At 39.6% G+C, this 21340-nt stretch overlaps 1 protein-coding gene across 1 annotated transcript in view; it reads right to left on the bottom strand.

Moving 5' to 3' along the window:
* The window catches only part of LOC146860243 (uncharacterized), a 133727-nt gene extending 113724 nt beyond the window's left edge, over positions 1-20003 (bottom strand). Inside the window, exons 1-2 of the mRNA XM_085646141.1 lie at positions 19894-20003; positions 14469-16437 (exon numbers count right to left, since the gene is read on the bottom strand). Of these exons, the coding sequence (XP_085502267.1) occupies positions 14469-16394 (1926 nt within the window). The 5' untranslated portion in view covers positions 16395-16437; positions 19894-20003. The remainder of the gene's footprint in view (positions 1-14468; positions 16438-19893) is intronic.
* Between the last annotated feature and the right edge of the window lie 1337 nt (positions 20004-21340).

Genomic DNA, 21340 nt, shown 5'->3' with positions numbered 1-21340 from the left:
TGTTGTGTATTTCTGTGTCACCACGCTAAAAATTGCATTTTTAAAAAGCGCACTCACCCGGCAAGCAGTCAGAGCGGGCTAGAGTCACGCTTAAACAGCGACTCCTTCGCTGCAACGATCAAACCCAGGAAAGCACTTTCCCGCTGCCATTCACGGCGAGGAAGCAAGGCCACGCCTACCTGAGGCCACGCCCACTCCCCTCAGTATAAATACGCGACTGGCAACGTTAATCAAACAGAACCTTTGAAAACTCCTGAGGCGGAAGCCGGGAGACCGCCGAATATTTTAAAAACTGTCACTGTTGTGTATTTTTGTGTCACCACGCTAAAAATTGCATTTTTAAAAAGCGCACTCACCCGGCAAGCAGTCAGAGCGGGCTAGAGTCACGCTTAAACAGCGACTCCTTCGCTGCAACGATCAAACCCAGGAAAGCACTTTCCCGCCGCCATTCACGGCGAGGAAGCAAGGCCACGCCTACCTGAGGCCACGCCCACCCGCCCCTCCTCAGCCCCATAAAAATGTGTAATCACCGGACGCGCAGCGGACGGGCGCAGCGGGCGCGCCGTCAGCGCGCCGAAGGCGCGCCAAAGGCAAGCCCGTCTGGGCCCGTCCGGACCCGGACGGCCCTTGGCCCTGTTACTCTGCCAGGTGACCCTCAGGATCGAGTGATGTATACAGCAGATACATTATGCGCCCTACGTCCTAAAACCATCCTGGCCTGCTACCACACGTTCAGTGCAGAGAAGGCCTTCTCGACTTGCCCACACTGCAATCCGATTCTCCCCCCTAAATCTACCATACCTGCTCTGAAATCAGGACTCCTCAACTGCCGCTCCCTCCCTAAACACGCCACCGAAGTAAATCTCTTAATTCAGAATCAGGATCTTGACCTGTTGTTATTAACGGAAACATGGCTATCTGACTACACCGACCCGGACGTCGTCACAGCCCTCCCTACAGGTTATCTCTGTCAAGCTTTAAATAGACCTAAAGGGAGAGGAGGCGGGGTAGCCATAATTCACAGGGAACAATTCATCTGTAGGATGACTAACGCTGATATCGAGGACTGTGAGTGCGGCCAGTTCTCCATCCAAATCTCTCCAGCCCTCACCCTGGCAGGGCTTCTGACCTATCGTCCCCCTGGGGCGCCAGGCAATTTTATCAATTCCATATTCGAATCTATTTCCCAACTAGCTTCTTCCACCTCCAACTTCCTTATATTAGGTGATCTGAATCTCCACTTCCTAGACCCGATGGATCGAGTAGCCTCGGACATTAGACACGACCTTACATCTCTAAAGGTACGTCTGGTGAACAACGAGCCCACCCATGAGAAGGGCCACCTATTGGATCCTATCTTCACCAATATAGCAACGGTGACCACCAACCCACCTGTGACCCTTCCATGGACAGACCATTTCCTGGTCCCTTTTTCCTGGGAAACTCCCATACCTATTCACCTAACCCCTAAAACCCAGGTTACCGACCGCCAATGGCACAAACTGTCACCTGAGAAATGGGCCCTTTCTCTTGCAGATTCCATTCCCGAGCTCTCCTCTGACTCTAATACGGCCGACAAACAATTCAGTGATTGGATCACGTCGTCTCTTGACACTATACTTCCAAAAATCACCACCTTTAAACAGCCTAAAAGGATATCCCCCGCTTCATGGTACACTCCAGAGCTTAAAGCCCTACGCCAAGAGTGTAAAAAAACCGAACGCTCATGGAGACGCGATAAATCAGGAACCAATAAAAACATCTACTCTATTTCTCTTCTAACTTATAAAACCGCTATTCGCAAAACCAAAAGCGTGTTTTTTCAGGAGAGAATAGAGAAAGCGGGATGCTCCGGGAAGGAAGCATACGCTATCCTTAAAGAGCTCTCAAAACCTCCAGAACAAGGACGGGGACCTCCTTCCGACCCCAAAGCCGACCAGGAGAAATGCCAACAATTGGCTAACTTCTTCCAGGACAAAATCCGACTAATCCTGGACTCAATTCCTCCCTCGAGCCCGAGGGGAGAAATTGCTCTCCCATGTTCGACATCTTCTACTGGTCTGTCCACGTGGGGCCAGGTCACAATAGACGAAGTACGGACGACGTTCAACTCCATGAAGAGCGGTTCCCCCAGAGATCCTGCTCCTCTTCGGATCCTTAAGGAGGTAGCCCCTTCTATCATTCCCTCCCTCACTCATCTGATTAATACCTCACTCCAACAGGGAGTTGTACCCCCGAGCTGGAAGAAGGCTGTGGTAAAAGCCTTACTGAAGAAACCTGCTCTTGACCCTGAGAACCTGGCGAACTACAGGCCCATTTCCTTACTCCCAGGAGTTAGTAAGATCGCGGAAAAACTTGTCAACAGGAAACTCTCGCAGTTCCTAGAGGCCAATAACAAACTGAAAAACTCCCAGACGGGCTTCCGACCAGGACAGGGCACGGACATCGCCCTCCTGGCGGCGGTAGAGGAAGCCAGAACGCTATTGGACGGGGGAGGATCAGTGGCAGTGATCCCCCTCGACCTTAGCGCAGCGTTCGATACCGTTGACCACCAACTCCTCATCGAAAGACTGGCAAGTGTTGGAGTGGAAGGTACAGCCTTATCCTGGCTTTCATCCTTCTTGACACAACGATCTTATCAGATCTGGGAGAAGAACGCCCGCTCCTCCGAAATGCCCCTCCAATGTGGTGTGCCTCAGGGCTCCTCCCTGAGCCCCACATTATTTAATATCTATATGTCCACATTGGAGGAGGTTATCACCCCTTTCGGAGTGAGTGTCGTCAGCTATGCTGACGAAACACAATTAGTGGTGTCTCTGTCCCATCCCAAACAACAGAAAGCTGATCTCTTCAACTGCCTCACGCAGGTCCATCACTGGATGAATAGATCAGCCCTAAAGCTAAACGGGACAAAAACTGAGGTCCTTTTACTTGGCCCAAAAGGAACCTTACTCCCCCTGGACATGTGGCCAACCTGTCTAGGTCCTCCCCCAGACCCAAAGATTGAGGTGAAAAGTCTGGGTGTATGGATAGATTCTGAACTCTCATTCGCCCCGCAAGCAAAGAAGGTCGTAGGGACCTGCTTTGGTCTTCTAAAGTCCTTGAGGAAAGTCCTGCCCCTTCTTCCTCCTAAATCGCAAAAATTACTAGTCCAAGGTCTTATAATATCAAGACTAGACTATAGTAACGCGATTTATTTGGGCGCACCGGAAGCGACTCTGAATAAACTGCAGAGAATTCAGAACACGGCTGCCCGGATTATCACCAACACCCCGGCCAGATCATCGGCCAAACCCGCTCTCAAACTCCTTCATTGGCTCCCCATAAGGGAGAGAATCAAATTTAAAGCCTTGTGTCTTGTGCACAAAACTTTGCACAACCAAGGCCCCCCAGTCCTCTGCAATTTTATCACCCCTTACATAGCCACTAGATCCCTCCGTTCCAACGCAGAAAATCTCATCAACACCCCAAGATTTAGGAAAGTCCGTTCAGGAGGAAGACGTTTCTCGGTACAAGCGGCCCGTCTCTGGAACTCTCTTCCTCGTGACCTACGTCTTGAACCTCAATATCTGCGTTTCAGGAAGTTGTTAAAGACACATCTGTTTCCCTAGTTCCTATGCCCTCCCCGTGAACTCAGCCTCGGTCCTCAGATTTTACTGTTTTAGGGTTCTCTAGCGCTGGGATACCTCCGGGTGACTATGCGCTTTATAAAAATAAATAATAATAATAATAATAATAATAATAATAATAATAATACCTGCTGTCCGCAGTGTAGATTGAAGGCAGTAGTGTGTACAGACATAAGTATGCGGTGCTGTGCCGCTGGGTTCGCAGGGGGCCTATGTCGAGGAGAACCATAGTCATGGTAGCAGCCACGTGGCATGGTGAGGCCCGCCGCTCTGGCAGACTCGTTGGTCTTCACAGTTCACAAGTGAACCACGCCCAGACCCCCTGCTTATTTATTCATACTCCTACGCTGGAGTGGCATACATTGGACCAGCCCACTGCATTTCCGCTTCCAGGGGAGGACAACACAGCTACATGTCCAAGATCTTCCCCTCTGCCTGAGGTAACATGGTTCTGTCTATTGTGCACAACACTACAAGCACCAGCAGTATATGTACAGATGGAGAGGTTTATGATCTGTATAATGAGGTCTGTCCAGCACATCACCGCTGCACTTGGTATTGTGTGCATTATTATTATCGATGGATGAGTTGCGTCCTTTACACATATTTGCTTGTCAGATCTGCCAACATTAAAGTATTGTGTGGCTGAGGGACTCTGCCATTTTTGGAAGGTCCGCTGTCCTGTACTGCTCTGCCTCGGTGGTAGTAGGGAGGGGGCTGGTCCGGGGGGACGTCATGAGGCTGGTGGCAGTGAGTGTTGTGGCCTTCATGGGTGTTTGAGCTGTGTGATCAGTAACTCTATGACATATGTTGCGCTTCAGATGTGGATATGGGCTGCAATCCCTTTCACATTGTAGGCCGTCCTGTTTTACAACAGTAAAATACAGATGTTAGATACCTACTGCAAACGTGGCTTAGTCCCTGTTTTTGGATCGCACCGCAGATTTGGCTGCTCATTGAAAATATCAGGAACTGGTGCTTTTATGTTAATTTTTACACAGGGACGTCTACTCTGTATATTATTACCGTTAGTTGTTGTTCTCATTTGTGACGATTTTTTTGTGTGGAAGCTATTGCTGGAAAACTGGGGATATTGGCTGTTTTCTCTAGGTTGACAATGAAGTGATAATTTAAAATCACTGAAAACCTTTGAAATTCACTGAAAAAAAACATAGGTTTCAGGGGCGTTATAGTTAGTTGGACATTCCACTCATACAAAACTATAGAAATTCCGCCGTTATAGTCAGTTGAGCTAACTATAACTTGCGCCCCCGCAATGCACTGCTGATGACGTCACATATTACATCATTCATGACATGGTCAGTGACATCACTGATGACATCACTGATGACATCTCAAATGACATCACTGATGACATCATCCATGTGACAATCTGATGCACCTCTTCACACCCTAATATAACATTTGATACACCCCCTGTAAAATACAGACTACCATTTTCAAAACCATCAACACCAATACCAGTTACTACAAACACACTCACTAATTTCTAGGTCTACAGACACATGCACTCATTCATCCAATACAACCATTCATACATATAGTCATTTATACAATCCAACTCTCACATACACTGCCTTTTACTTTTGTACTTACTTGGACATCTACCACTCACCAACACATCCATACATACACTCACTCACCCATAGAACTGTTTCCACATGCACTCTTAAAGTCATACACCCAGTCAATCAACCACTCACACATCTATGCACAGAGTCACACCCCCCCACCCAACCACACACACACTCAGTCTCCCATACGATTACTCAGGCAACTAATCCATAACCCATATAGACACCCATGGAGCTACTGACCAACAGAAGCAGCAGGTTATACAACAATAGACAGACTGATCCAGATATTCACACAGCTTTGTCACTAACCCATGTATTCAGTAAGACATATTTAATCACTCACTTTAACAGTGAGTCACACACCTACTAAACCCTGCATCCAGACACGTATACATCCACTCATTCTTCAATACAGCTTGGTATTTATATAATACATATTTAAATTTTAAAGAAAAACTCATTCACTGGATGATGTCATCAGTGATGTTATCAGTGATGTCACTGACCATGTCATGAATGATGTAATATGTGACGTCATCAGCAGTGCATTGCGGGGACGCGAGTTATAGTTAGCTCAACTAACTATAACGGCGGAATTTCTATGGTTTTGTATGAGTCAAATGTCCAACTAACTATAACGTCCCTGAAACCTATGGTTTTTCAGTGAATATATATATATATAGATATATATATTAGATATATATTCACTGAAAAAACCATAGGTTTCACACACGTTATAGTTAGGAATTAGCATTTAAAAAACCTTAGAAATTCAGTGAAAAAACCATAGGTTTCACACATGTTATAGTTAGCTGGACATTTTACTCGTAAAAAACCAATGAAATTGCCCCGTTATAGTTAGTTCAGCTAACTATAACTCGCGCGCCCGCAATGCACTGCTGATGACGTCACATATTACATCACTCATGACATGGTCAGTGACATCACTCATGACATCACTGATGACATCTCAAATGACATCACTGATGACCTCACTGATGACATCATCCAGTGAATGTGTGTTTTTCTGAAAATTAAATATGTTTTATATATGTATATCTCAAGGTCAAAGGAAGAATAAATGGGTATATAAGTGTCTAAATGGATGATTTGTTTTTGAAAAATTGATTGTGTAACTGACTGATTAAGTGTATCTCTCACTTTGTGTATAAGTGGCTGCATGGGTTGGTGAGTAGCTACATGGGTGTCTATATAGGTTATTAGTTGTTTTTTTGAGTATCAGTCTGAGTGTCTGTATGGTACGGTGGGGGGTATTACGTAGTGCATAGATGCATGAATGAGTGACTCACTGTTTGTATGTGTTGAAGACAGCATGTGTGCAGGACTGTATGGGTGGATGAGTGTGTGTATGGGTGTGTTAGTGAGTGAATGACTGTCTCAATAGTGTCTTTATGAGTAACTACATATGTTTTAAACTAGTATATGTGACTATTGGTGTATATATGTGAGTATATGTGAGAGGGAGAGATTGAAAGAGTTCCTGTATGAATAAGTATGTGTTTCTATAAGTGATTGTTTAAAAGACTAAGTATGTGTAAGTTTCCGTAGAAGTAAGTATGGTGGTGTGTGTATTACTGTATATGCAAGTAAATGTATGTTTTATTCTTTATTAGCATGAGTGACTATGTGTGTGAGTAACTCTATGGATGAGTGGCATTGTGTAACAGGATGTATAGATGTATGAGTACATATGATGAGTGAGTACATGTATGAGTGACTGTATAGGACTGTTGGTGAATGAGTGGATGTGTATGTGGATCTTAGAATTACTGAAGAGGTTGTTGTAACTGGTATTGGTATGTCCATTGTTTTGAAATTTTTAGTCTCTATTTTTGAATGTGTGTATCAAAGCTTATATTAAGGTGAGAGGAGGTCTGCCACTCTATCACAAGGATGATGTCATCAGTGAGGTCATCAGTGATGTCATTTGAGATGTCATCAGTGATGTCATGAGTGATGTCACTGACCATGTCATGAGTGATGTAATATGTGACGTCATCAGCAGTGCATTGCGGGCGCGCGAGTTATAGTTAGCTGAACTAACTATAACGGGGCAATTTCATTGGTTTTTTACGAGTAAAATGTCCAGCTAACTATAACATGTGTGAAACCTATGGTTTTTTCACTGAATTTCTAAGGTTTTTTAAATGCTAATTCCTAACTATAACGTGTGTGAAACCTATGGTTTTTTCAGTGAATTTCTAAGGTTTTTTAAATGCTAATTCCTAACTATAACGTGTGTGAAACCCATGGTTTTTTCAGTGAATTTCTAAGGTTTTTTAAATGCTAATTCCTAACTATAACGTGTGTGAAACCCATGGTTTTTTCAGTGAATTTGCAAGGTTTTTTAAATGCTAATTCCTAACTATAACGTGTGTGAAACCCATGGTTTTTTCAGTGAATTTGCAAGGTTTTTTAAATGCTATTTTTTTTTTATATTCTTCATTTTTTTCAAACATATTTTTATTTTAATTTTCTTATCTTTTATAAAGACTATGCTTTAATTTTTAAAATCCTTAAATATTTTTTTTATATATATTTTTTAAAATAAACATGTAAAATTTATTTCCAGATTTTTTTTTTTTTTTTTTTTTTTTATAGTACGCGTACCGTAAGCTCACGGTAAGCGTACGGTTTACGCAACGTCCGTAATCTATCTACGCTGCTTGCGCATAGTTACGTACTTTGCGTAGCCGCGCGTACTGCGCGTGGGACGCGTGCGCGCTTACGCAACACGCGCACGTTACGCGGAAGTGCCGGGAAATGACTGTTATGCGCATGCGCGCAAGCGCGTGTCTTTTTTACGCGCACGCGTACTTTTTGCCGTAAGCGCTCCGTAAGCGTACCGTAAGCGTACGGTAGGTCATGTGATCATGAAACACAACTTTTGATTGGTGGAAACTACTTTCAGTTCTAGAACTCTCCTACACCACACCCATTCCCCTCATTTCTGCTTGTGATCCCTTGGAAGAAGGAGCTGGTTTGTCTTTGGGATACGATGGCAGAACAGCAGAGCCCTTCTGAGAGTGAGGCTAGCACCAGCAGCACTGTCTTGAGGCAGAGAGCGAGGAAAGTAAAGCCTTCTTATGTTTGGGATTATTTTACTTTTCCAGAAGGCCAGCAAAAGGTGAATGCACCCTTAGTTACTTGCAAGCTGTGTAAGCGTGTACTTTCTAGAGGTAATCCTAACAGGAAGTATTCCTTTGGGAATCACACCATGATGAGGCACCTCCAGGATGTACACAGAAGGACACATGGTCATCTTTTTGGAGGTAACTCTTCAGAAAGACGAGCCAGTACATCCACAGCAGCTCAGCCTGGACCATCATCTGCAGGGCTGACTCCTTCTTCTGCAGGTCAGGTGAGCCCTTCATCTGTGGGGGGAGAATCTCCTTTTGCTGGCCCTCTGGAAATTAATCCTCGGTTTGCGAGGGTTGAAGTACGGTGCGCCACTTGTCACGATCTAATTACTTATAGGGAGACCAGTGTTTCCCTGGTGAACAGTAAAATAGATCAGCACACTTGTCGTACTGTCTAATATTCCCAATCTTTCTTTCCTCTGTCCCTGCATGAACACAACGGTTCTTTTAAGAGCCAACCTTATCTTTCATCTTTTTTTTACATGTTTTTAAAAACTTTTTTAATTTTTTTTTTACCGTACACGTACGGTACGCGTAATTTTTATTTTTTTTTAAAAAAAAACACTAAAAATAATTTATCACATTACAAGGTCTTTGAGAGACTACAATTATTACTATTGACTTACCATACTCACTCAAAGAAATATTTATTCATTTGTTTTTTTAAAAAATAGTTTTTAAAATGGTTGTAGTTTTCGAAAATTTTCTATATCGATCTGGAAAAAAAGAAAAAAGTATTAATATTTTTATAACAATTTATAATACAGTACACATATTTACATTTTTTACCAAAAAATAATTTTTGCCTTATTTTTGCTGTTTTCAGAATATATTGCATTTCACTATAAATTGTGAAAGCAATTGCATTCATCATTTTACAGCGGGCAAAAAAAATTAACAATCTCAAAGATTGTATTAAAAAAGCCCAGAATCTCTTCTCATTTAAACTTATCATTACAGAAATGCATATTAGTCTAAAAAAATGTCATCAAAAAACAATACTTTTTTCTTTAAAATACCGTCTGATATTTTTGTTTCAGAAGTACATTCACAATATTATATCTCAAATAACTCCAAAATACATCTGATTTTATTTCCTTTAGGCCAAATAGTATTTTTTATTCTTTCCCTGGAATAAATTTCCAAGGGAAAACCATTAAAATTCTAAAGTTTAATCTGTCCAGATCTCACCGATTCTCTGTAACATTTTGGTTCACGAAAATTTTTTGAATAATTTATTTAGTCCACAATAGAATTGCTTACTTTTCCACATGGCCAAATAGTAATTTTTTAAATCATTTTTGAAAAAATTTCCAATGGCAGTCCAATAACATTCCAAAATTTAAAATGTGCAGAAGTTACCGATAAGCTCTAAATTATTGGTTTTTCAAAATTGCATTAAAAATTTAAAAAGTCCACATTACAATTGGTTATCTTTCCTTTAGGCCAAATGATAATTTAAAAAATCTTTTTTCTACAAAATTGCAATGGTAATCCTGTAAAATGGTAAAATTATTTTGTCCAGATCTTGCCAAGTCTGTCTAAAATTTAGGTTTCAGGAAGATTAGATAGGAATTTGCTAAATCAAAAGGCAAACGTTGTTTGAAAATCAATTGGGAATCATTACACAGTGTCCAGCCTTTTTCACATTTAAGATAAACTGTGTAATGTCCAGAAGTAACAGTAGGTCCATCATGGAAAATTATTGCAACAGTTACAAAAGTTTTTCCTGAAATTGATAATTGCTGTCCTGTAAACTTCTTTATTAAAGTATCCAATTTTGATCCATCAGCTCTACATCGTTGCATCATTAAAATTACATACTGTCCGTATTCCCTTAAAATTAATGTTGATAACATGTCAGAATTACACTCACCACATTTCATGCTATGATTAGCATCTTTAACTAAGTTTGCAAAAGTGACTGTTTTACTCTCTGGCAATGTCAAATAAATAAACCTTTCATTATCAACAATAGAACCACTTATATTATAACAATTATCACAACTATGTTCCCATTTATAAGAGAGACCAAAAAAAATGTCAATGGGAACTCCTTCTTCTTCCACTACCTGAAGAAAATACATCAAAAATTCGTGAGCATCTTGCTGTTCATTTTGAGAAAACTGTGTTCGTCCTGAACATACATCTAAAAGTTTTCTAATATCAGTAGCACTTTCTATTTGAGTTTTATCTTTACTCAGCTTTTGAAAAAGGAGACTGAGCTCTGAACAGAATCTTTTTCCCTGATTTATTATTATCTGCTCTTGCAAACTTTCCAGATAAAATGCAATATTCAGCACTACATTTGCGTAGCAGTTGACACCAGAGCTATTTTCAAAATGACATCCTACAACCTGTTCTTCATTTTCCTTATTCTTTCTGCTTGCAATTACATCACTCCTCTTTTTTTTCCTCCTCTCTACATCTTCATTACAGATATTCTCATTTCTCCTTTTACGAGAAACTACACGTTTCTCCAACACAGGATACTGACCTAAATGAGGAGCATAGCTTCTTCTTAATCTATTATACTCCTTTACACAGTTTGTATCAGCACTAACTTTTGAGTCATCGAAGTCTATCATGAATAAACCTGATAATGTTTTGACTCGTGACAAAGCAACATATGCCATACCTTCTTTGAACACACTAGATCCAATGTTCACAAATGCACAATCTACAGTCAATCCTTGAGACTTGTGAATAGTTACAGCATATGCTAGTGAAAACGGAAACTGCTTCCTACGTACATATAAGTCTTTCACAAGCATGAAACGAACTGAACAACGACAAATGTCTTTAACTTCCTCTATCTGATCAAATTTTATTTTTAACCATTCAATTCCATCTTTTTTCTGATAATTAATAAAACCCACAACTCTTCCCATCGCTCCATTTACTAAGCCTTTTTCAACATCCAAATTTCTCCTTAAAAACACTCTACAGTTCATGCAAACATATAGATTTTTTTCTAATCCTGCTGTTTTGGAGATGTTCTTCTCTAGTGAGTCCAATTTATTTTTCAGTTTGCCTGTTACTGTGACAGTAATTCTTCCATCCTCAATTTTGTCCACTGCTTCCAATTTCCTGATCTCTTCCTTTTCCAATTTCAAAAGCTCCTCATTAAATATTGAGCATTCACGTAGAGTTGGCATTAAGCAGATGACACTTTTGTTTTCTGCAATATTCTTGTATATTTTCTCTGCAACTATTTCTTCATTTGGAAATAAGTTATGTAACAGCCGACTCTGTAATGCTTTTTTCCCAACTTCTGTGAGTAGTCCAATCCTGATATCTTTCAGAATACTTCCATATTCTTCATCGTTTGCTTGCCTCATATTAGTTGTAAGTTCCTTGTACTCAAAGAAGGACCAAATATTTGTATTTCCAATGCTTCCCAATGACTTCTTCGTGTCTTCATGTGTCACAGTATTAAACACTGGTTGTCCTTTAACCGGAGTAAGTTGCAAAAGATCCCCAAAAACTATGACGTGTTTTCCACCAAATAACACGTCATAGTCTGTCTTCAAAATTTGCTGCATTCTTAAATGCACAAAGGCAAGCATTAAGTTTGATACCATGCTCACCTCATCAATAATGAGAACTTGCATCTTCTTCAATACTCTTGAAACTTCCAAGCATGCTTCTCCAGTTAGCTTGTTGAATTGTATTTTGTTCTCATGCTCCACTGGTAACATTAGCAAACGATGTAAGGTGATTCCTTTTATGTTATATGCTGCTAACCCAGTTGGAGCAGTAACCACACAAGACAAAGTAGAATCCGTTTTTTGCTTTAGGTAGCTTCTGATGACTTTAATTAGGAAACTTTTTCCAGTGCCAGCTTGTCCGCTTACATACATCCTGATTGGATGAAATGATGTGCATGAGCACTCTTTTTTTTCATGTAGAAATCCGTGATCAATTTTGTTTTTGATCTCTTCATAAATTTGTTGCTGCTCTTGATTCAGTTGTCTTTCCAAATTTTCTAAGTCTATAAATTCTTCTTGAGCTTGATTCATAGCCGTTTCCACTTCATTCATGGCTATTGATGCTTCATTTTCAACGATTGGTTGTCCTAGGGGATCTTGACTGTATGTTCCTGAACTTTGGCTGTCCTGAGAACTGTCTCTAGCTATTTCTGCTGCAATTGTAGTTTCCTGTTCAATTTCTTCATTTAACATTTGCAGATAAGTTGAGAATGTACTGCATTGTATGCTGTCTTTGCAAGCATTAAAAGAATCTTCATAGCTCTGGAATTCTCCCAGTAGTTCATCCTCTGAACGCCATGGTTTAAACAACTGTAAAAGAGCCAAGTAGTAAAATTCTTTCTTGTCGGTAGTGTCGCAACTCAGCTTCCGGTGATTTATCAAACTTCCTTTGGTTTGCTTCACCAAACATCCTTCTTCACCAACGACTTTATATTTTCCATTATTGATGTCTTCTGCAGCTTTCCGTGAATAAATGTAGTTCTGCAGCACTTCATAGAGACACATGTTCTCCAGATGATGACTTCTCTTGGGATAATATGTGTCCAACATGTTTGTTTTCAATATATCTGTACTTTCAGGTTCGAACTGTGCCAAATATTCAATTTCTCCAACAGATTTCAGTACCCGATTTCTCATTGCTGCAAGGCCTAAACTTGCCCAAATTATTCTTCTTGACTTCGAGTAGAGACTTGCAGAAGATAATCTATCTGAACATTCGTAGGATCCAATTTCTCGATGCGATAACATCTTCAAACTGAAACTGTACAGCTTCTTACTGACAGTCTTCTCGTGAGAAATCTCTTCCCACATTTCCTTCAATTCTGTTTTTTCTGATTTCGTAATGTAAGACGTTACATATCGAGCAACAGCAATGGAATTGTCAGCAACATACTGTATATCCATGTTAGCGTTCCACATGGATAAAATGACTGGGTTGTAGTCATTTATATTTTTAGATTCTTCTTTTCTTTTAAGGTTGTAGGTATTCTTAGGTGATTTTCTTGTGATAGTATGTCTCACAGCTGACATAAAACTGTTGACTCTTCCATTTGTAAGAACAGGTCTAGGAAATCCAAATCGACATTTAGTGTAGTATTTTTCTTTGCTCTTGTATTTCCGTCGACAGTATTTTCCACACCGATGACTTTGGAAACGTAGAACTTGCTCCTTTAACTTTTTTTCTTCTGTGCTTTTAGGTATAGCACATGTTGCATATTCTTCAATGTAAGATAACACTGCTTCATCAGTATCTGTTCCAAACTTTGGGGCATCCTTGATCCACAGCAGCATATGAATATGAGGAGCACCTCTTGCCTGGTACTCTTTTCTCCAAAAGAAATCCACTACTTCTCCAAGGGGTGGATTTTTTTTATTGCAGATGAAGGACATCATAGCCTCAAATCTATGATTGAAATATCTGCAAACATTAACCGGATCCAATGAGCACAGTTCTCCTGCTGTCTTGTATTCGATGTTTTCAATGTTTGAATTGGCCTCTCGTAGAAAATCCAGTAAATCATCCCAAGCGTACTCGGCGCAGCTTAGGGTAAGGAACCATGTTGGTGTTCCTAAATTGCGTAACATGCATTTTAGTTCACCATGGCGTCGGTACCAATATTCATTTGTCCCACGCTGACAAGCCATCAGATTGATCAGTTGTGTTTCCAAATGATCATCTCGGTGCTGCACTTTCTCCATAAAATCCTTAGCAGACACATTTTGTAAATGTACTCCACTTTTTAAAATGTGATTTACTGCATAAGACAGTGCAGACAAGTCGCTTTCAAATAAAAGATGGAACAAATAAGGGATACTTTGTCGAAATCTGGGATCTTCAGCATATAGTCTTGTAGTCCGATACTCTGAAGCTGGAATCTGTTCTGGACGTTCATCGTATCGTCCTCCTTTTCCTTTAGGAAACAGCTGGGGAAAACATCGAGCTTCCAAGCTCTCCTCCCATACACTCACGGGATTTCCTTTTGCTTTCTTCATCTGAAAGAGATCAATATTGTCTCCCATAACTTCTTTCGAATGGAGAGGATGTATGCTAAAATGTTCATAAATTTCTTCTTCCTTTGACTTGTCCACTTTTTCAATTTGTCCACTTGGTGTTTCTGTATCTCCTTGTAAATCTTCTTCCTCTTCTTCTTCTACTATATAAATTGATTCATACCATTTGTTATTTTTTTTCAAATACAAATTTGCTCTTTGTACTTTCCGCACATCTACCAGCTCCTGCCAAATCTTCTTATTCTTTGTAGGTACACCATTAACCAGAATAATTAATGGTTCAGTTTCCAAAGTATCCGCATCAATAGTTTCCATATTTTTTTTCAAATCCAAGGGCAAATACACCACTCTACCTTTTAAACCTCTCAGTAAATCTGAAGGAGGTAATTTACCAGTTTTGGGCTCCATACGTACTATGGTCTGGAACGGATGAACACATTGAATGAGTATAGACTCATATGTATTTAATTCAGAAAGTTCAGCAGGAATAGCATCCAATTCTAAATTATTATGTACAGCTCTGGTCGGCATTCTATTTTCCTCTAACTTGTTGTAGCAGTATTTACAAATACGCTGATCTTCACCCAATTCAAAACAATTTTCAAGAAATATATATGTTGCAAAATCCATCCACTTATAATTATCTTCATTTTCACTCTTTCTGTAGAGATCAACATTCCTAGTTTGTTTTCTATAATGAGTTCTGCGGCAACAAATACAAGTAACATTTGGTCTTTCATTAGAGACTATTGCAAATTTTGTTATGTGATCATTAAATGTCTTACTTACACAAGGTTCTACATTCTCTTCCACTTCTGCCTCATTTACTGTGTCCTTCTCTGCACTGTTTTGTTCAGGACCAAAGTAACAAAACTGAATTTCATCAACAACCTTCTCTACATCTGATACCGTTCCTCGGAACAGAGCCCTATTCAATTCATTTAACTTTATTGCTGGACTTTTGGCAAAATACAACCGTCTCACAAACTTTCTCATTTCAGTATGATGAACAGCCAGCATCCTAAAATGATGGAAAACACTATTGCACACTTTTCTAGATAGACAAGCAAGAGAATGACCCTGCAAACCAGTATTCTCTCTCACTCTGCATGGATCCAGACTTTGAAGCACCTTAATCTTTTGTTTTACACTTTTTTTACTATATTCTCTTAGAAACTCTCGAAATCTGTCAATAGATTCCTGACGCACAGTGCAAATACTACTACAATTCCAAGTGTACACTGGGGCTTTAGGACGTCTCCCCATTGCCTCATCTGCCATCACTTGTACCTCATCTCTTGGAACCATTATCTCCTTCTCCATTATGCAACCATTTTTTACTTCGTATGAACGACCTCTGGTGTCAACTGCATGCAGCAAACTATTACTTTGAAAATAGCTCTCTTCATTAAAAAAAGGTTCACTACTTGAGCTATGCATCCACTTTCCTAAAAACACTTTACAAAAGTTTGTTCTGTTCACTACTCTTTTGCTTTTGCTTTGTGATTTCAGTACATTAACCATTTTATCTAATGTACGCATCCTATTCAAAATTAAAATGAATAGTTTCCTTTTTAATTCTAATGCTTTTGCTGCAATGGCTTCAATTTCTTTTTTTCTCTTGTAATATTTAGCCTTTTGCTTATATTTCTTTATATCCTTTATCAAATTGGACATAACTCTTCTCTGAAACATTTTTCTACGTATCTCTTTAAATGCTGTTTTTCTGTTTATGTTAAACTTTTCAATTGCAGAAGGTATATTTGCATTAACTAAATCCTCAATTTTTTGCTGTTCTGTAGGTTTTTTTACATTTTTCCGACAACAGACATTTTGTACATTTTTCTTTGTTTTGAATAATTTGTTTATAAATTGTTTTTTTTGCTTACCAGAAGATTTTTTCTTTTTCCCTACATCAGCATCTTCTACTAACTTTGGTCCTCCAGTTGTCTTCAAATATAGTTTTTTTTTTAGCGTTTTTTGAACTCGAGATTTTGTAGGCATCTTAAATTTTGTTCACTGTTCTTCAGCAATACCTGCAAAAAAACTAAAAAAAAATCCTTTATTGTATTTAAATATATTACTACATTTCTTTTCACAATAGTCACAAAACGAAATTTCTTTGCCAATTTGAATGCACACAAACTCCTCTTTTTTTTTGGGCAAGTGAAAATCTGTATAACAAACTGTCACATTATGAAACCAAGCTGTTTTTTTTTCAGACCACCACCGTGTGTATTCTCTGTGACTGCCTACACTCCAGCAGGGGCAACCAGCCTTAGTGATGCTGAATGTATTTGCATTACAGACTTAAACCTGAAAACCCCACTCGCTTCTAATTACTGTGCATGACTATACATGGCAAGCACATGGGTGTGTGCTAAACCTCTGCTTCTTCCCCCAAAAATTCGCTCCTCTTTTCCATCTACTGCAACTGTGAAATCACCAGAGCAAGACGCAATACATTTCTGCCTATAATTCTTCTATGCACACAGAGTCATGTTTTCACATTAGTGCCAAAACGAAATTTCTTTGCCAATTTGAAAGCACACTTACTGCTCTTTTTTTTTCGGGCCAAGTGAAAATCTCTTTTTACACTTTGAAATCACTTTTACAGACTGACACATTCTGAAACCTTTTTTTTTAAATTTATTTAAATGCACATGTCCAAGCTGTTTTTTTTTCAGACCACCACCGTGTGTATTCTCTGTGACTGCCTACACTCCAGCAGGGGCAACCAGCCTTAGTGATGCTGAATGTATTTGCATTACAGACTTAAACCTGAAAACCCCACTCGCTTCTAATTACTGTGCATGACTATACATGGCAAGCACATGGGTGTGTGCTAAACCTCTGCTTCTTCCCCCAAAAATTCGCTCCTCTTTTCCATCTACTGCAACTGTGAAATCACCAGAGCAAGACGCAATACATTTCTGCCTATAATTCTTCTATGCACACAGAGTCATGTTTTCACATTAGTGCCAAAACGAAATTTCTTTGCCAATTTGAAAGCACACTTACTGCTCTTTTTTTTTCGGGCCAAGTGAAAATCTCTTTTTACACTTTGAAATCACTTTTACAGACTGACACATTCTGAAACCTTTTTTTTTAAATTTATTTAAATGCACATGTCCAAGCTGTTTTTTTTTCAGACCACCACCGTGTGTATTCTCTGTGACTGCCTACACTCCAGCAGGGGCAACCAGCCTTAGTGATGCTGAATGTATTTGCATTACAGACTTAAACCTGAAAACCCCACTCGCTTCTAATTACTGTGCATGACTATACATGGCAAGCACATGGGTGTGTGCTAAACCTCTGCTTCTTCCCCCAAAAATTCGCTCCTCTTTTCCATCTACTGCAACTGTGAAATCACCAGAGCAAGACGCAATACATTTCTGCCTATAATTCCTCTATGCACACAGAGTCATGTTTTCACATTAGTGCCAAAACGAAATTTCTTTGCCAATTTGAAAGCACACTTACTGCTCTTTTTTTTTCGGGCCAAGTGAAAATCTCTTTTTACACTTTGAAATCACTTTTACAGACTGACACATTCTGAAACCTTTTTTTTAAAATTTATTTAAATGCACATGTCCAAGCTGTTTTTTTTTCAGACCACCACCGTGTGTATTCTCTGTGACTGCCTACACTCCAGCAGGGGCAACCAGCCTTAGTGATGCTGAATGTATTTGCATTACAGACTTAAACCTGAAAACCCCACTCGCTTCTAATTACTGTGCATGACTATACATGGCAAGCACATGGGTGTGTGCTAAACCTCTGCTTCTTCCCCCAAAAATTCGCTCCTCTTTTCCATCTACTGCAACTGTGAAATCACCAGAGCAAGACGCAATACATTTCTGCCTATAATTCTTCTATGCACACAGAGTCATGTTTTCACATTAGTGCCAAAACGAAATTTCTTTGCCAATTTGAAAGCACACTTACTGCTCTTTTTTTTTCGGGCCAAGTGAAAATCTCTTTTTACACTTTGAAATCACTTTTACAGACTGACACATTCTGAAACCTTTTTTTTAAAATTTATTTAAATGCACATGTCCAAGCTGTTTTTTTTTCAGACCACCACCGTGTGTATTCTCTGTGACTGCCTACACTCCAGCAGGGGCAACCAGCCTTAGTGATGCTGAATGTATTTGCATTACAGACTTAAACCTGAAAACCCCACTCGCTTCTAATTACTGTGCATGACTATACATGGCAAGCACATGGGTGTGTGCTAAACCTCTGCTTCTTCCCCCAAAAATTCGCTCCTCTTTTCCATCTACTGCAACTGTGAAATCACCAGAGCAAGACGCAATACATTTCTGCCTATAATTCCTCTATGCACACAGAGTCATGTTTTCACATTAGTGCCAAAACGAAATTTCTTTGCCAATTTGAAAGCACACTTACTGCTCTTTTTTTTTCGGGCCAAGTGAAAATCTCTTTTTACACTTTGAAATCACTTTTACAGACTGACACATTCTGAAACCTTTTTTTTAAAATTTATTTAAATGCACATGTCCAAGTTGTTTTTTTTTCAGACCACCACCGTGTGTATTCTCTGTGACTGCCTACACTCCAGCAGGGGCAACCAGCCTTAGTGATGCTGAATGTATTTGCATTACAGACTTAAACCTGAAAACCCCACTCGCTTCTAATTACTGTGCATGACTATACATGGCAAGCACATGGGTGTGTGCTAAACCTCTGCTTCTTCCCCCAAAAATTCGCTCCTCTTTTCCATCTACTGCAACTGTGAAATCACCAGAGCAAGACGCAATACATTTCTGCCTATAATTCTTCTATGCACACAGAGTCATGTTTTCACATTAGTGCCAAAACGAAATTTCTTTGCCAATTTGAAAGCACACTTACTGCTCTTTTTTTTTCGGGCCAAGTGAAAATCTCTTTTTACACTTTGAAATCACTTTTACAGACTGACACATTCTGAAACCTTTTTTTTAAAATTTATTTAAATGCACATGTCCAAGCTGTTTTTTTTTCAGACCACCACCGTGTGTATTCTCTGTGACTGCCTACACTCCAGCAGGGGCAACCAGCCTTAGTGATGCTGAATGTATTTGCATTACAGACTTAAACCTGAAAACCCCACTCGCTTCTAATTACTGTGCATGACTATACATGGCAAGCACATGGGTGTGTGCTAAACCTCTGCTTCTTCCCCCAAAAATTCGCTCCTCTTTTCCATCTACTGCAACTGTGAAATCACCAGAGCAAGACGCAATACATTTCTGCCTATAATTCTTCTATGCACACAGAGTCATGTTTTCACATTAGTGCCAAAACGAAATTTCTTTGCCAATTTGAAAGCACACTTACTGCTCTTTTTTTTCGGGGGCAAGTGTATATCTCTTTTTTCAATTTGAAATCACTTTTACAGACTGACACATTATGTAACTACAACAAAAACAATTCCCATTTCTATTATTCATTTCTTAAGTTACCACATACATCCCCTCTCAAACTGTAAACTCACCTTTTAAATTAGTTAGTTGTGAAAGAAATGTGGCACTCAAACAGCAGATTATCAGAGCCAGGATCTCTGTTGTGTTCACCTCTCTCCTCTCAGCAGAACCAGATAATGGCAAACTTTCCCTCTATTTTTCCACACATATACATGTAAGTTTCAAATCTCAGTGCTTCCCCCTTTTTTTCACATGTAATCACACATTTCTATTGGTTGAAAACCAACCCTTTTCCAACAGTACCCTTCCCCCAACTTGACTTCTGCCTAGTACCCTTCCCCCAACTTGACTTCTGCCTGCTACCATAGCAACAGCTCATGGAACACTGCTGTGTGCAGTTAGGTCAGAAGTTCGACACACAATGTTTCAATTCCACAGAGCAAGAGTGCTTGACTTTTCAAACCTAACAGCAAATCCAAAGTACTGTTCTTTGGTTACACATTTTTTTGTACCAATTAAAAACATGTTTCTATTAATTTTCACATACAGCCTAGTTTTTATTCTGGAATGGTATGAAACAGCCAATCAGTTCTTTTTGTTTTAAAAAAATATGTATGCCTCCATTTCCAAACTGTCTTTCTTTTCATATTGCCATTCTACTGAAAGACACCTCCTGAGTGCATCCAGTTCTCCTTTGAAGATGTTCACAGTGTGGATTGTAGGGCACAGCTATGTCTTCTGGAGTGAAAAGTTTGCAGAGAAAACAGATATGGTGAGAGACCTTGCTTTGCCAAATGTAGACATTAAATGGATTGGTCAGAGAGGGTTAAAGTGGCACCAATTGATGCCATTGGTGAAATCCTTCATTCAAATCCAACACCCTGACCTCATAATAGTGCACTGTGGTGGCAATGACCTAGGCACTTTGACTGGGGTAGGTCTGGAAATGCTTATGAAGGACACCTTTGCACAACTGTTTACACTTTTCCCTAAAACTGCCTTTGTGTTTTCCAACATATGCCAAAGGCAAAAATGGAACTGGTCCAATCATTTCTGTCCACAGATTGACAAAGCAAGAAAGCACGTCAACAAATCTGTTTCTGCTTTCCTCCGTGACTATGGTATGGGTGCCATTTACCACAACAACTTGCGTTACAACATGCAAGACATTTATAGAGGAGATGGTGTGCACTTCAATGATGAAGGGAACAGAGTCTTCCTCTTGAACCTTAGACTCTGCATCGGTACTTACTTGTAGGTACCACTAAAAAAATGACTCCATAAACACAACAGCTCTTTTTAGAGCTCCCTAATTTCTAAACTCTTAAATCTGATTTTCATTTATTTATTATTTTTTTTTTTTACCGTACGCTTACCGTAAGCGTACCCCGTGATTTTTTTTAAAATCAATTAATGTTTTTTTTGTACTTTTCTGTCCTTCTTTGACCCCCTTACAAATGTTAGGGGGTCTGTAACTCTCCTCATTGCCCCCTTTTCTTCTTTTCACTCTTTTTTTTT

The sequence above is a fragment of the Triturus cristatus genome, chromosome 3_1, assembly GCF_964204655.1.
Source record: "Triturus cristatus chromosome 3_1, aTriCri1.1, whole genome shotgun sequence".
In the NCBI taxonomy this organism is placed as follows: domain Eukaryota; kingdom Metazoa; phylum Chordata; class Amphibia; order Caudata; family Salamandridae; genus Triturus; species Triturus cristatus.
This window is presented reverse-complemented; position numbering and strand designations above follow the sequence as displayed.